General features: G+C 30.5%; 1 protein-coding gene across 1 annotated transcript in view; it reads left to right on the top strand.

Annotated features, from left to right (window-relative positions):
- The window catches only part of Sou (required for meiotic nuclear division 5 protein souji), an 84,237-nt gene that overhangs the window by 25,981 nt on the left and 43,039 nt on the right, over nt 1-15,217 (top strand). The window contains exon 3 of the mRNA XM_075367345.1: nt 9,398-9,535. Coding sequence (XP_075223460.1) covers nt 9,398-9,535 — 138 coding nt within the window. The remainder of the gene's footprint in view (nt 1-9,397; nt 9,536-15,217) is intronic.

The raw sequence follows: 15,217 nt of genomic DNA, 5'->3' as shown, positions 1-15,217 counted from the left end.
AGATGAGATGGGATTTTCTTTGGTCTTATTCCACCTACAGGCCGTTCTACAAGGACTGGATTTTCAGCCACCTGCAGATATGGAAATTAAAATGATTATGGAAATGGATTCGTATCATTTTTAAAACTGGTGATGTGGCGGCCAGGATCGAAGTGATTGTAGGTGTAACAGAGGTCCTTCTGCTGTTCACATGTTCCCCGCAATGGAAAGCTTGTAGCTAAGATGCCCGTGTATGTTGGTGTATGGTAGCCCTGAAAAATTTGTTGTGTAGGGACCTGGAGTCAGTGCAGAGATTGTGCATTTGCTATCTGCCAGGAAATATGCCAGTTCTACCAGATTACCGGAGCAGAGCTCCAGGGTTGGTAGTCCTGTAGTGGGGGTGTACTCCAGTAGCTAGCTTTGCTACAGAAGGGATTGAAAATCATGCAAATTGAACAATCATCAAATCTGACGGAATGTTCATGTAAACACCCTCCTCTAGAACCTGAGGTGAAACTGAGAAAGAGCTATGACACAGGAAGAATGGAAACGGAGGCAGAGAGTTTACAGAGAGCTCTATACAAAAATAGTTTTGCTAAACCAAAATAATCTGGTAATTAGCAGAGAGGATAGTCATTTTTTGAGAGTAAGTCCTTTTCTTATCGTTGGAGAGATGATTGATTGTGCTTTAGTACCAGTGAAGGAAATCTGGAAAACTTATAACAGACTTCATGTAGAGATGACTAACGACAATCAATCACAGAAGATCCTTGGGCTAAAGAAAATAGGTGAGTTTTCTGTACGAGTTGTTCCACACAGCACCCTAAATACCTCAAAGGGTGTTGTGGTTTGTTGGGATCTACTCAATTGTATGGAGCAGGAAATTGTAGAAGAGTTGACACCTCAAGGAGTGATTGAATGCCTGAAGGCTGAACATGAGGAGAAACAGTTAAGTTCTTCCGTCTGCCTCTCATGTCCCTTCTGTTCAACAAACCAACTCTGCCGGAGAAAGTGCATGCAGGAATACACTGATTGGATGTGCGGGCTTTTGTGCTGCAACCAATGAGATGTTTCAGGTGTCAACGTTTTGGCCACACGGCTGCTCAATGTGAGGGCTATAAATATGCATGTGTGGTGAAGAAATCCATGAAGGGGAACCATGCAAGGATCCTCCTTCCTGTGTAAACTGTAAAGGACAGCATTCATGCAGATCTAGAGACTGTCCTGTTTACAAAGATCAGGTAGCCGTACAGGAAGTCAAAACCTTGCAGAAGATGAGCTACTTTGAGGCAGAAAAGGTTGTAAGCGCTTGCAAGCCTAGAGAAACAACTTATGCTCAGGCTGCAGCTGCAGTTCCTGCTCAAACTGCTATTGATACAGACCAGCTTCTCAGCAAATTTTTGCCCATATTAGCCATCATGATTGAGAGAATAATGGAAAATAAAATGAAGTCTCTCACTCATAAGGAATTTACAAAACCATTGATAAAGATACAGCCTCCAGGTAATAAGTCAACCATGAGCAAAAATGCATTTGTCCAAAGGAAGACAGCTACTAAATCAGAGGTTCAAGTGTGTGCACAACCTATCAGATGATGGTGCAAAGAAAGTGATTGTTTTGGAGTTTTCTGTAGAGGCTCTCAAGCCTCCTACATCTGAGGTGGTCTCCAAACAACAGCGGCTACAAAAAACCGCACGGGGGGCCTGTTTCCCCCCTGCCTGAGGCGGTGACTGGTGTGACTCCTATTGTGGTGGTCTCCCAGGTTCCCGCCTCTCAATCAGCACCTAAATCAACTGCCAATCCATGCCCGTTGCATTGTCATCCGTGGCTTCAATGGTCTCCGATTTGAGGCTGGGAGCTACACAAGCAATGACATACTTATCGAACACGAAGCTGTTTGAAAAATTGAAAAGAAGAGGAAAAAAGGATGGCTGAGAGGAAAACATTTTAAATTTTAAATTAACTAATTTAAAATTAATGCGCTAATTTTTCAATGGAACATCAATGGATGTTTGTCAAACATCCATGAGCTTCAACGCTTGGTACATGATGTAGACCCATTTTATATATATCTGCAAGAAACACATTTCTACCGAAATGAAAATTTCCAACTAAAAAGATACAATACATTTCAGTGAAATCAACCGCCAAGTATAAGAGTTAGAGGTGGAGTAGATATATTAACATCGACTAGAGTTGCTGCTGAAGTAGTTGAAATAAACATAAATCTCCAAGTGGTCACAATCAGAATGAAGCATCCACTACAGATCACTGTCTGCAGCATATACTTGGTGAATTTTGGTTGAAACGATTAATTGCTTAGTTTCCCCATCCATACTACTGGTGGTTGACTTATGCACACGATTCTCTTTGGGGATTGGATCGAGTAGATCTCTGTGGAAAAGAATTGGAAAAGTTCTTATTAAATTCTGATTTCATTATCTTAAATGGGACTTGTTCAGGAACTTTTTTCAGGGCCAAAGATGGATTGATGTCCTGCATAGATTTAGAATTTGTAAGTGCACAACAGCACTGATGTACACTTGCCATGATTTAGAAAATCTGCATGGAAGTGATTATTTCCCGATGCAAATTGCAATTGACATACATGAAAAATATATCCCATCTCCAAAAGATGGCTGTTTAATATGGCAGATTGGACGAGCTTCACAGCAAATACAATAGTCCCTGAAACAATTGGAGTTATTGAAACCAATTTCAATGCTATAACTAATGTCATATTTGACTTGGTATCAAAATATATTTCTAGAGCGTACGGGAAACAAACGAAGCGACCCATTCTGTGGTAGAACAACAAAATAAGTGAAGCTATTAAAAGAAAGAAAAAAGGATATAATCCTTTTAAGAAACATCCAGCATTAGAAAATCTAATTACCTTTAAAAAATACAGGGCGTATGCAGAAACTAAATGATAGATTCTAAAAAAACAATCCTGGTAACAGTACGTGTCATCCATTAACAGAAACATGACTGCATCAGACATTTGGAAGAAAGTGAAGACTATTTGTGGGTGTACAAACTTTGCTCCCATAACTTGCCTTCAATATGAAGATGAAGTTAGAGATACTCCAAAAAAAAATTAGTTTAATAACATTGAATTGATGGTTCTTTTCTTAATGCTAAAAATAGATTCTTATCTTTAAAAGAAAACAATCAACAATGCCAACCTTAAAAAGGACTACTCCGCTTTCATTCAGGAATATTTAGAATTAGGTCACTTGTCATTACTCAGTTCCAATGATATTATTTACTCTACCATCCAGTATTCAAATTCAAGCCTTCTAGTCTAACTGCTAAAATTTGAATTGTCCTTGACAGTTCAGCTAAAACCACTAATGGCCTATCCCTTAATGATACTTTATTAGTCAGACCTGTAGTCCAACAAGACCTATTTTTTTCCTTATTGTGTAGATTCAAAATCCATAATTACATCATTACATCTGACAGCTAAATTGTATTGTCAGGTATTAATTTAACCTAGTGATTCCAATTTACAATGTGTTCTTTGGTGTGATTCCCCAGATCAAGAAATAAAACACTTCACATTATGAACTGTAATGTATGGGACCATCTGTACAACATATTTAACCACTAGATGTCTAATTCAAACAGCTAATGAAAATGAGAATGATTTTAAACAGCTAATGAAAATGAGAATGATTTCCACAAGCTTGTAAGGCCATTTGAAATGATTTTTATTGATGATCTCATAACAGGTTCAGATTTCTAAATTAATACAACAATATGGTTTTCTACTCCATAAATGCTTTTCCAGCAGCAATATTACCATTTCATCTTCTGAACTCAATTCTTCCATTCTTTCAAATCAAGAATAGAATTTACATACTTTAGGAGTTTTTTGGAATAATTCTTCAGACATGCTACTTTTCCAAATTACTCATTCTAAAAAAATACACTGAAAGAAATATCCTGTTCATTATAGCAAGTGTGTTTGATCCTTTAGGACTCATTGATCCTATTGTTTTCTCACATAAACATTTTATGCAATTGTGGCAACTTAAAATTAATTGGGCCCAACCAACACATTACTAACACAATGGCCCAATTTACACAATCAGTTGCATTTGATTTAATCAATTAAAATAATTCATTCCATCAAACCTAACATTGATAGCAGAATTAATTCTCTTCAAATACATAGATACTCCAATATCTCTAAAAAAAGGCTATGGCTGCTGCATTTACATACAAATTGTGTACGCCAACCATACAACTTCTTTTAACTTACTTTGTTCTAAATTAAAATTAAAACCTTAAAACAAATTCACTACCAAGACTTGAACTTTGTGTTTGTTTACTACTTATTCGTTTATTATTAACGGTAGTTACTGCCTTAAACATACATTTTGATGAGATATACACAGATTCTACAATAGCACTACATTGGATTCATTGACAACCATCTAATTAGAAAGTATTTGTCTGCAATAGAATTTCTGAGATTCTTAAAAATACTTCAAATGCTAATTGGCATTATGTAAGATCCTCTAATAGTCTAGCAAACGTGTTGTTTAGAGGTTGTACACAAAGTAAATTACTTGACATGTCACTTTGGTTGCATGGTCCTCAATGACTTTTACAATCTTTCTATTAACCAAAAGCTAATAATATTACTTTTAATAACTGTATTACAAATTCTGAATATTTACTAGAAAAACGCAGAATTATAATATCATTTGTATCGACTGTTGTATTCAATTACACAGAAAAATTTTCTTCACTGCACACTTTAATTTGCACATTTAGTTTCTGTTTTAGATTTTTTTTGTAATGCTAAATCAATTAAAACAGAACGAATCATTGGTTCCCTAACTATAAAGGAATTAAACCATACTCTTAAATTTTTTATTCATCAATTGCAACACATGTATTGTAGTAATGAAATAAATAATCTTAAAAACAATCAAATTATTTCTAATCGTAGCTTACTTCGTGTAGGGGGCAGATTGCAGCACTGTATTATCATGTTAAATATCCTCTTCTTTTAGATCCAAATGCAAATATTACAAAACTGATTATTAATGCTGAGCATTTGCATCTTTTGCATTCAGGTGTTCAATTAATAACTCATTCTTTACATCAGAAATATTGGATTATAAATGGTAAGAGAATTATTTTTTCTATCATTTGTAAATGGTATTTTATGCTTTTGATGTAATGCAAAAAGCCAGGTACAACAGCTTGGTCAGCTACCATCTTCCATAGTTATTCCTTCCTGACCATTTTCTACATGCGCAGTAGACTACAGCAGTTCAGTTATGATTCGTCATGGCAAGCAGAGGTCTAAGACCTTAAGTAAATCTTATATAGTACTTTTCATATGTCTCACTGCTAGAGCTATTCATTTAAAATTAGTTTCTGATCTGACTTCACAATTGTTTATTGCAGCATTTAAAAAATTTATATCACATAGGGGTATTCTCACTCAAATATTTTCTGATAACGGTTCCAATTTTTGTTGTGCCAAAAATTTACTTTATAATCTGTCAATTTTTAAATTCAAAAAACTAAAATCAGACATTCAAGCATTCACAACTACACAAGGTATAGAGTTGTATGGTTCCTCTTCACCCCATTTTGGTGGTTTATGGGAAAGTGCAATCAAAAGTGTTAAATTTCATATGTCTAGTAATTGGGCAAACGATCCTTAATTTTGAGGAATTATATGCAGTTTTAACACAAATTGAAACTTGTCTCAATTACTGCCTTATCTTCACTATTTCAACAGATCATAGAGATCCAGAACCTCTATCTCCAAGACACTTTCTCATAGGATGTCCACTCACTTCCTTGCCTGAACCAAATTACCAATAAATTAAAATTAATCGCTTAGGCCATTGGCAATTACTCTAAAAATTTATACGTTCTATCTGGAGACGATGGTCTAAGGACTATTTACTTTATTTACAGCAACACAATAAATGGCGTTTTCCATCCTGTAATTTTTGTGTTGGAGATTTAGTATTAGTTACCAGTGAAAATTCTTCACCCATGCATTGGAAACATGGAACTATCACACAGGTTTACCTGGGCTCTCACAACCTAATCAGGTTTGTTGATTTACATGTAGTTGTTAATGGTCTATTAAGAAGACCTGCGCATAAATTATGCCTATTACCAATCTCAAATGATTGATTTAAATAATATTTTTAAGTAATATTTTTTATTAATTTAATTTTTTTCATACTACTGTTTCTGTAATTTCATTTGAAATATATTCTTATGATATGACTGTTAACATGCTCATAAATATTGTATTAATATTTAAAACTTAATTTACATATTTGTATTAATTTAATTATGATTTTACATCTATATTGTACATTATATAATTATGTATTAATTTATATATTAGGTGCAATAAGACCCAGTAATTTATTGATCTTGAGGATTAAGGTTCCCTAGATTTATTTACTATTTAAGATTAATGAGAACATAATTTCTAACTATTATAGTTTAAAATATTCAATGTATTAATATTTATTTATGCAATATGCTGATTATTATTATTATTATTCAAAATACTATTATGAGCTTTTTAATTAATTTATTATATATTTATTTGAGTAGTATTAATATTATATCACAAATGAATGTAAATACCATTTCAACTAAACGTAAATATTAACAATTTAACTATAATTATTGTTAATTTATTCACAATTAAACTTGTTTGTTATTCTGTTGAAATGCAACATTATGGGAGTATGTATCATGAATGTAACTTATTCTAATTGCAAAAATCATATGATTTATGTTATTGTTCGTAGTATTTTCATTTACAGTGTTAAACTAAAAAAAAAGAATATCATACGATTTTTGGGAGCAGTTATGTTAAGACTCAGGTTTCATTTCCTGCTTTTTTATTTGTAAAAATAAAAATTTTCATTTTTTTCTTACTCTTATTAAATGAATTTGTCCAATTCTCTATTGTTAGTTAGTTTTGTTCCATCCTTCAAAGACTAAACATGTGTTTATTATGAACGTATAATATAGTTGATACGTATGAATTACAAGTTATAATAAAAATAATTTATATTATAAATGAAATTAAGACTTTTTATTTATTTGAATGAAATAGAGAATAATAAAATATTTAGAATAATTAAACCTAGGTATTGAACCAAGATGGCATATTATTCGACAATGGTATTTATATAATAAAAACAAATAGATCCTTTAAAATGAAATTTCTTTAACATAAAAATTACAAAAATAATAAATTTGGTTTATCTAATATGGTAGAACTTCTAATAAACAATAAAATTCTATTTCTGATATTAACACAAATTTATAAATATAAAAAATTGATAAAGATGAAAAAATTAAATACATTAAAAAAATATTACATATATAAATACAAACAAAATTTCAATTTGATAAACCATCAGATGGTGTTTGAGGGAGGGTCTTATAAAAATTATAACAGATAGCAGCACTTGCGTAAATTAATATGCAATTATCATTATATTAATATTTTTATTTTGCAATAATAGAATTATTTTATTGTGACTGAGGATGCTGGTTCTTGGAAAAGTACTTTGAAAGATTAAGGTAACTTATGCCTTATCTCAATATTCTGTACTATTTCATTCATTTAATAAAATTTAAAAAGGGCAGTTCAGAAAGTTCACGGCCTATTACAGAGATTACTGCTAATAGGTCCAAACAGCAATGTGTAGTTAATGTAGTAATATCTGTTAGATGGCATACTAAACAGTTTCCAACACATCTCAGTAATTTAATTATTGTTGTTAAGAGGTAGTATATGAGTGTTGTTTTATACAAAATTGATAAAATCAAAATTTGAGCAGTAATAAAATATTTTGTTATGAAAGGTTTAAACCTGACAGATATAAAAAATGTGTTAGATTCAACGATAAATGAATCTTCTCCATTGTTTTCAACAGTAAAAAAGTGGGCAGCTGAATTCAAACCTCTTATCTTTGATGATGAGCATTCATGATGCCCTGCAACCGCCAAGACTGATGAAAATATCGTAAAAATTCACAGTGCGGTATTAAAAGGTCAATGATTAAAGATAGGTGAGTTGTAGAGATTGTAAATAATCAGTAGACTGTACACACAACATCTTACCTGAGCACTTGGGTGTGAGAAAGCTGTCAGCGTGATGGTTGCCGCATTTGTTAATGGTTAACCAGAAATGCACTCGAATGAACATTTCTCAGCAGTGTTTGGACATGTTTAACCATAATTCAACTGAATTTTTTTGTGATGTTTCAATACTGTTGATGAAAGGTGGATTCATTATTATAGCCCTGAGATGAAGCAACAGTCCAAACAGTGGGTCAAAACCGGTGAAAGTGCTCCAAAGAAGGCAAAAAGTGTTCAGATCTGTCCAGATCATTTTTTTGTTAAACATGATTTTAATTTGCTAATTATTTTAATATTCTCTGATTTGAAAAACTTTATTTAAATTATTATATTAAACATTTCTTAAATCCGAATCATCTGAAATGATTTAATTGAACTTCATTTTTAATATCATTAGTAATTTTAAAAATTTTTACATTTGTTAAAGTAAGCTAATATAATCAAATGAATAAAACCTAACCTAAAATAGTTCATCATAAGATTTAACCATCATTTCAATAACTGACTGTAACTAAAATATCACATCAACCCTTTAAGTAAGTGTTTTCAAAAAAAAGGATTTCATCGTCAGCATTTATCCTGCTGCTACTAAATATTGATAATTACTTACTTTTTGAATTATTCCAAATTATATAATATTTAGAATTGATTCTTCTGTTGTACTGCATATAGTAAATAATGAAGCCAATTGTAAGAAAACTTTTTCTCGGTGGTAAATTCAAAAAATATTATACATGATTCATATTAAAGTTTGTATTAAGAATTTAATATCGTTCAATATTTATGAATGTGGATTTTTTTAATAATTATTTCACTACACATAAATAAGCTCAAATCTTGTTTGTGGGAGTATGGAATAGAAATTTTTAGAATGTTTTCAACTTGCCATGCTGACCAGTTTTTAACCATGCAAATTGCCATGGTTGAACCTTCTGGAAGAAAGGTTGATAACTATTAATAAATTTAAAATGTACCGAATATCAAAACCATCTTTGAGACAACTTAGTAGTAGCATATGAGTCTCTAATTTTAAAAAAATGTGCAATTTTGAGGAAATAAAACAGATTTTTTGTAGTTTGTCGGCTAATTTCAGCATACTATTTGAAAGAAGTTCAAGTTCCAGTGGTTAAAAATTATTATTTTTAAGTCGCAGAGAACGGAGAAAAATATTTTAACCAGGCTTCCTCTTAATGTTGATTATATAGTATAATTCAAAAAATTTACTTTATAATTGATAAAATTATGTGATTTTTTGTTTTAGAATTTTGTGGCTGATTTTGCATCAACTAGCAGAGAAGAAGTATTCTCAGGTCCTGAAAAAACAATGTTATTAAATCAAGTTATTTGTCAACATTTTTATAGACAAGGGATGCTAGATATTGCTGATGAACTTGCTAAGGTATTATATTATTTAACTTCTAACATTGTTGATAATTTATGTATATAAATCTATATATTTTATATGTTACTTATCTGTAATATGTTAAAAACAATAAAAAAAAATCAAGATGTCACCTTAAACAAGTCAGAAATACTTAATTCAAAATTTTTTTCAAATGAGATGTGTTTACTAACACTGTCAGTAAGATACCTACCTACCTGGTAAGGAGGATTAAAATATCAAAACATAAGAAAATCTTATTTAATGAAAATTGGGCTCATTTTATCGTTAAAAATGAATACTTTTGCTGTAGTCTTCAACATCAACAGTCATGGATAACATTGTAAATTTCTGTAATTTCTTGAAATAACAGTTAAAAAAATCATCACTATTTCGTGAACGGATTTCTATTGTATCTTCAAATGACATGACTGATTTTTCATTTAACAGAAAATACTAGATTGCAGATTTGAGTAATATCCTTTTCCCTAGTTACCCTCAAAATGGTATGCGATTTTTCTGCTCAGGTTTTAGCAGTGTCTTAAATTCATAATACTCTACTTATCTCTACATTATGCTAAGAATTTGGGTGTGCTTTAAAATGAAAGAAAATGTTATGTTACATCCTGTAATATAACACTGACTACATACGAATGTAGTTTCACTGACTGACTGAATACATTCTGTCATGAAAAAAATTTTAGTTTGGAAAGCAAGATAACGTGGTTATCTATTTTACATAATTGTTTGCTTATTAAAATCAACAAATTGCTGTGTGTATCTAGTTTACAATATCTAAAACATGATGTTGATATATTGTTTTATTAATGATAAAGTAATTTTCTGTTCAATTAAAAATTTATTCACTGTGTACCTGAGTATAAGGGGTTAAATTGTACTTTAAATAGAGACATTGATACATATCTAGTCACCGTCTTGGTATAAAGAATTTTATAAAGGAAAGACCTTTAAAATCAGTGCCGGTGCATTTTTAATTTGTGGAAATTCTCTTTTTGCTGTCAACAATAACTATTTTCCTAACCTATCTTAAAGAAAGCATTTTTAAAATAATTATAATTTGCTTAATTAAGATACCTGAAGTAGGATTTTACACCACCTTCATTTAAGAAAATTTCTTTTGAAAGAATAATGTTTCATATGGGAATCGGATTTTACAATATCCTTCCACCATATTTTGCTTCCATTTAATGTTATAGTAATTTTAAATAGTTTGTTGTTAACAATTCACTGAGCAATAGTATTTATGACATAAATACTAGTAGTAGTGTTTACTACTATAGTTTATTTATCTTTATGCAATTTAGCTGCTGGTTTTCTCTTGGTTCTGATTTGTGCTTTTGTGTTATAGTTATTTTTGTCTTAGTACTTATTTTATTAATGGTATCTTAAGCTGATGTGTTTTTTGACTGTGGGAGTTGCACTTATATTTTTTATCAAATTGTACTATGTCATCCTAATGAAAGAATAAAGAACAAAGAACGATTATCATACAATGCTGCATCATATGGTAATATAGTTGTAGAAAAATTGTTGGAATTATTTGAACTCATGGTAATTTAATTAATATAAAAGATGGTATCATAAGGTTTTGAGACTAGTTCTGTAATAAGCTAACAGATGTCAGCACAAGGCTGCACACACAGTTACAGAGAGCATTGACCTTCATGATTAAGTGTGCTAAGAGACATTGTACTGTGTACATCCGTAGCTGTGCAGCTCTTGCTACTGTGACCATGAGTATTACCTGTTTTGTTTTTTCGACATGAACAGCAAGGTTGAACAAAGAGCGAACCTGAAATTTATGTGAAACTTGGCAAATCTGCCACCGAGACGTTGTACATGGTGCAGTAAGTTTTTGGTAATGCTACCATGAGTTGTGCGAGGGGCCAAAAAGGGGAGACAGTTCAAACAAGTATCAGTTCATTGTCTTTTTCAACATTTGCGGCATTGTTCATCAAGAATTTATCCCCCAGTGCTCAGACCATTAATAGCAAATTCTACTGCCTGGTTTTAATGTTACAGAATGTTGTACAATATATTTAAAAAATTTATTACTTTTTTGTTTGTTCCCATTTTCGTATAATGCAGTTTTTTTAAAACTGCCATGAGTTAAGTTATATCAACTTTTTTTCTAAATTTAAGCAAAATTTTAACATTATCAAATTATATAGTTTATAACAAACATATTTGTATTAAATTTGTCATGTACTATTTATCTTTTTTCCCTATGCTGTGCATTTTCTAAATTTTGTTTATCGATTGTTCTTGCTGCAATTATTAGATTGTAAGTTAATAAAATGTATTGCCTGAAATGTAGTGGTGCTGCTGATATTATCTACTCATTACTAATAATGGTACCATCACATGTAGAAGATAATTTTAAAAATAATTGCGTATAAATATTTATCTGATTTTACAATAAATCCCCCAAAAAATGTAAATTGGTAATCTGGTAATGCTTTATTAACTTTTTCTGAAATTATGAATGTTTTATACTTAAATGTAGATTTGTTTATTGTAAAGACATTCTTATGTTGTTTAAAAATAAACTTTTTAAATTAATATTTTGAAAAACTAATAAAATCCAAATGTTACTGCATTAAAGCTGATTATTATATATTCATTAACTAGATAATTTTTTTTTTATTAGAAGAAATTTTTCTAAAACTTAAGTAGTATTATGGCATTTAAAATTAACTCACTAGTTTATTTAAAAATTGAAGATTATTCAAAGTACGTGTTTAATAGGCATTTAATATAAGTAAAATTGTCATTTTTTTAGTCAAGATTTTTTTGGAAAGGAATAAAATGCTGATTTTGTTGTGTAAAGAAATAAAATTTTTCTATGATTATAATATTAAGGTTAATGGTAAAAAGTTTCAAACATTATTTTTTACCTGTAACGATTTCATAGAAATATATGAATAGCTGTATAAACATTAAATAAAACCATTATACAAAACCAATTACAAATAACCAATAAATTCTTATCAAAAAATTGCAGCTTAGAATAGTATGATAAATATTAAATTGCGTTGTTGATAACAATGAATAAACATTTACAATATCAAAAAACTTCTAAATAAAAAAACAAATAAGCACAAATAAATTCACCATGAAAATAGAATTAATTTATTTATGAGAATAAAAAAAGCAAACAAAATTGTAGACATTACATCACTATTATTTAGCATTAACAATTTGTTTCCATGAATGTTTTCAAAGTTTCATTCACATTGATAAGTTGTTTTTGTAAATTACTCATTGTAATTATAACAGTGACATAATCAATGACTAAGATGGCCACAAAGAATTTGTAAATGTGATATGACATTTTACATGTTTGGTTTCACACTTTAATACTGTACCAGCCATTGTATTGATAAAATTTCCCATAGAGTATAATAAAATTTCCCATTTTAACATACAAAATAAAATTATATAAACATATTTTCTATGTGTAATAATTTAAAAAAAAAATAATGTACATCAATCACAGAAGTTTGAGTTTCATTTGCAATTTCAGGATGTGAATGACTGAAATTCTTTATATCAGGTGAACAACTTAAAACTAAATTTCTATTAACTGAACACAATTTCAACGTGTAACATTTTATGAATGAAATGAAAAAATGAAAAGGTTGATTAAATTAACAAAAGTTTACGTATTTCTACAAAAAGTGTTTTTATACCTTTGCACAGTAACGCACTTTGGTGTTCAAGTGATCATATTGAGTCACCTGATGTAAAATGTTGTCACTGTCTTTTGGTTTCTTGTTGAATGCTTGTCTGCATTTCATCAGTAGTAAGGGGATTTGATTCGTAGTTTCTTATCTTTTAAAAACCTCAAAGGAGTCCCGTTACTCAGTCTTGGTGGAAGAAGTTCTTTTTTAAGATCTGTTAACTGAGTGTAGAATTCTTTAAAAAATATACGATACATTTCTGTAGTCCAGTCTAAAAATTTTGTCCTCACTGTACAATTACCAGGAGTCGGCTACAACCAGATGTTGATACTTGCCCGTAATTTTAGTTTATACATAATGTTATTATCAGTAACTAATTAAAATTACAATGTATACAGGTGATTTTGGACATGTGGTAAACATTCTGATACTTTATCAACATCAATCATCAAAAATGAAATAGAAAATGGAATATTCACAATCCATCATTGGCTTACCATTACGTATAAAATGTCTTGATAGTTATTAATGTATTTTTTTTACATTATAACAGAGTTAATTTTTAAATCAACAATTAAACATAGTTTTAGGTTTATTTTTATGTTCGATTGAGTGTGTGCTTTCATTATATCCTTTAACTTTTCTGTTTGGTTCATTCTGTTTTGGAATGTAACAAATATGAGGGCCATTTGGAAAATTCTTGGGTCTGTCAAAATACAAATATTTTTCAGAAATTTTTTTTTAATATTTCAGTGTAATCATGTTTTATGTATTAGTCACCGTGATACATTTAGACCAAGGAATTTCCAAATTTTTAATTCTGTCAATATAATGTTTTTGTCCAAATCTGTAAAATAAATGGTTGTCTCAGCTTTGATCTCATCATTTGAAGTGAAGCGAGCTATTTCTTCAGATTTGGGTAAAGGAAGTAAACACTTTGAGTCAAATGTGGAAGCATTTTGAGAGATAGGCCATGGAGTTTCGCAGCAACAACCTGAGATGTGTGCAGGTGCATTATTATGGTAAAAGAACAAGTACTCTTCAGTTGATCAAGTAATGAAGCCTAATACTCCCTGGTGATGATCTTGTCTTTTTCCAAGTTGTCAATGAGCACCATACCATAAGAATTTCAAAAAACTTTAGCCATAACTTTTCCTGCAGATGGAACAGTTTTTGCTTTCATTGGTACACTTTAACGTGCCTCCACCTACTGTTTGGGTTGCTGTAATGGTGAATCTGTCTTTCATTTATTGTTATAAGATGTCAAAGAAACTCTGCGGAATTGCATTTAAATAAGCCTAAATATTTTGTAAACTGTTCAGTCCAATGCATTTTTTGTTGACTGTTAACAAACATGGCTTCCATAGACTGGAAAGTGTTTTCATTCCCAAAATATCATGTAGGGTGTAATGGACACAGTCTATCAAGATGTATACAATGTCAGCAAGTTCGTGTACCATCAGTCTGTAATTATTTAATACAGCATTGTGGATTTTTTTATTACTTCGTCAGTCATAGCATCTTTATGCATCCCAAGTACTCATCATCTTGAATGGATGTGTGATCATATTTAAGTTCAGCAGCCTCTATTTTATAGCCAAAAGAAGGGGAAGTATCCTTTAGTGGAATGTAATCCTTTTTGTATATCATTGGGATCAAAACTTCTAAAATGAAGTATTTTTATAACAGCTCGAACTTCATTTGTATCCATTTTTCAGAAAATACCATAACTTGTTTGATTTACTTGATTGCCACAAACAAGAGAGTGACTGCATGTTTCTGAGACTGCAGAATTCCGTCTAAATTATAATTGGCAAATATTATAGTATGATTATACTTTCGCTATCTGTGTATCATGCCGTAAACTTTCTGAACATCCCTCATAAACATATGATGTATTTTTTTCATTGAGTAAGTGTAACTTTTGTTACCTTTTAATATCAGCTGTTATTTTTATTGTTAGGATTTAACTTAATTTATAATAATTAGTAGGGAG

This window comes from Lycorma delicatula, chromosome 5 (genome assembly GCF_047948215.1).
Source record: "Lycorma delicatula isolate Av1 chromosome 5, ASM4794821v1, whole genome shotgun sequence".
Lineage (NCBI taxonomy): Eukaryota > Metazoa > Arthropoda > Insecta > Hemiptera > Fulgoridae > Lycorma > Lycorma delicatula.
This window is presented reverse-complemented; position numbering and strand designations above follow the sequence as displayed.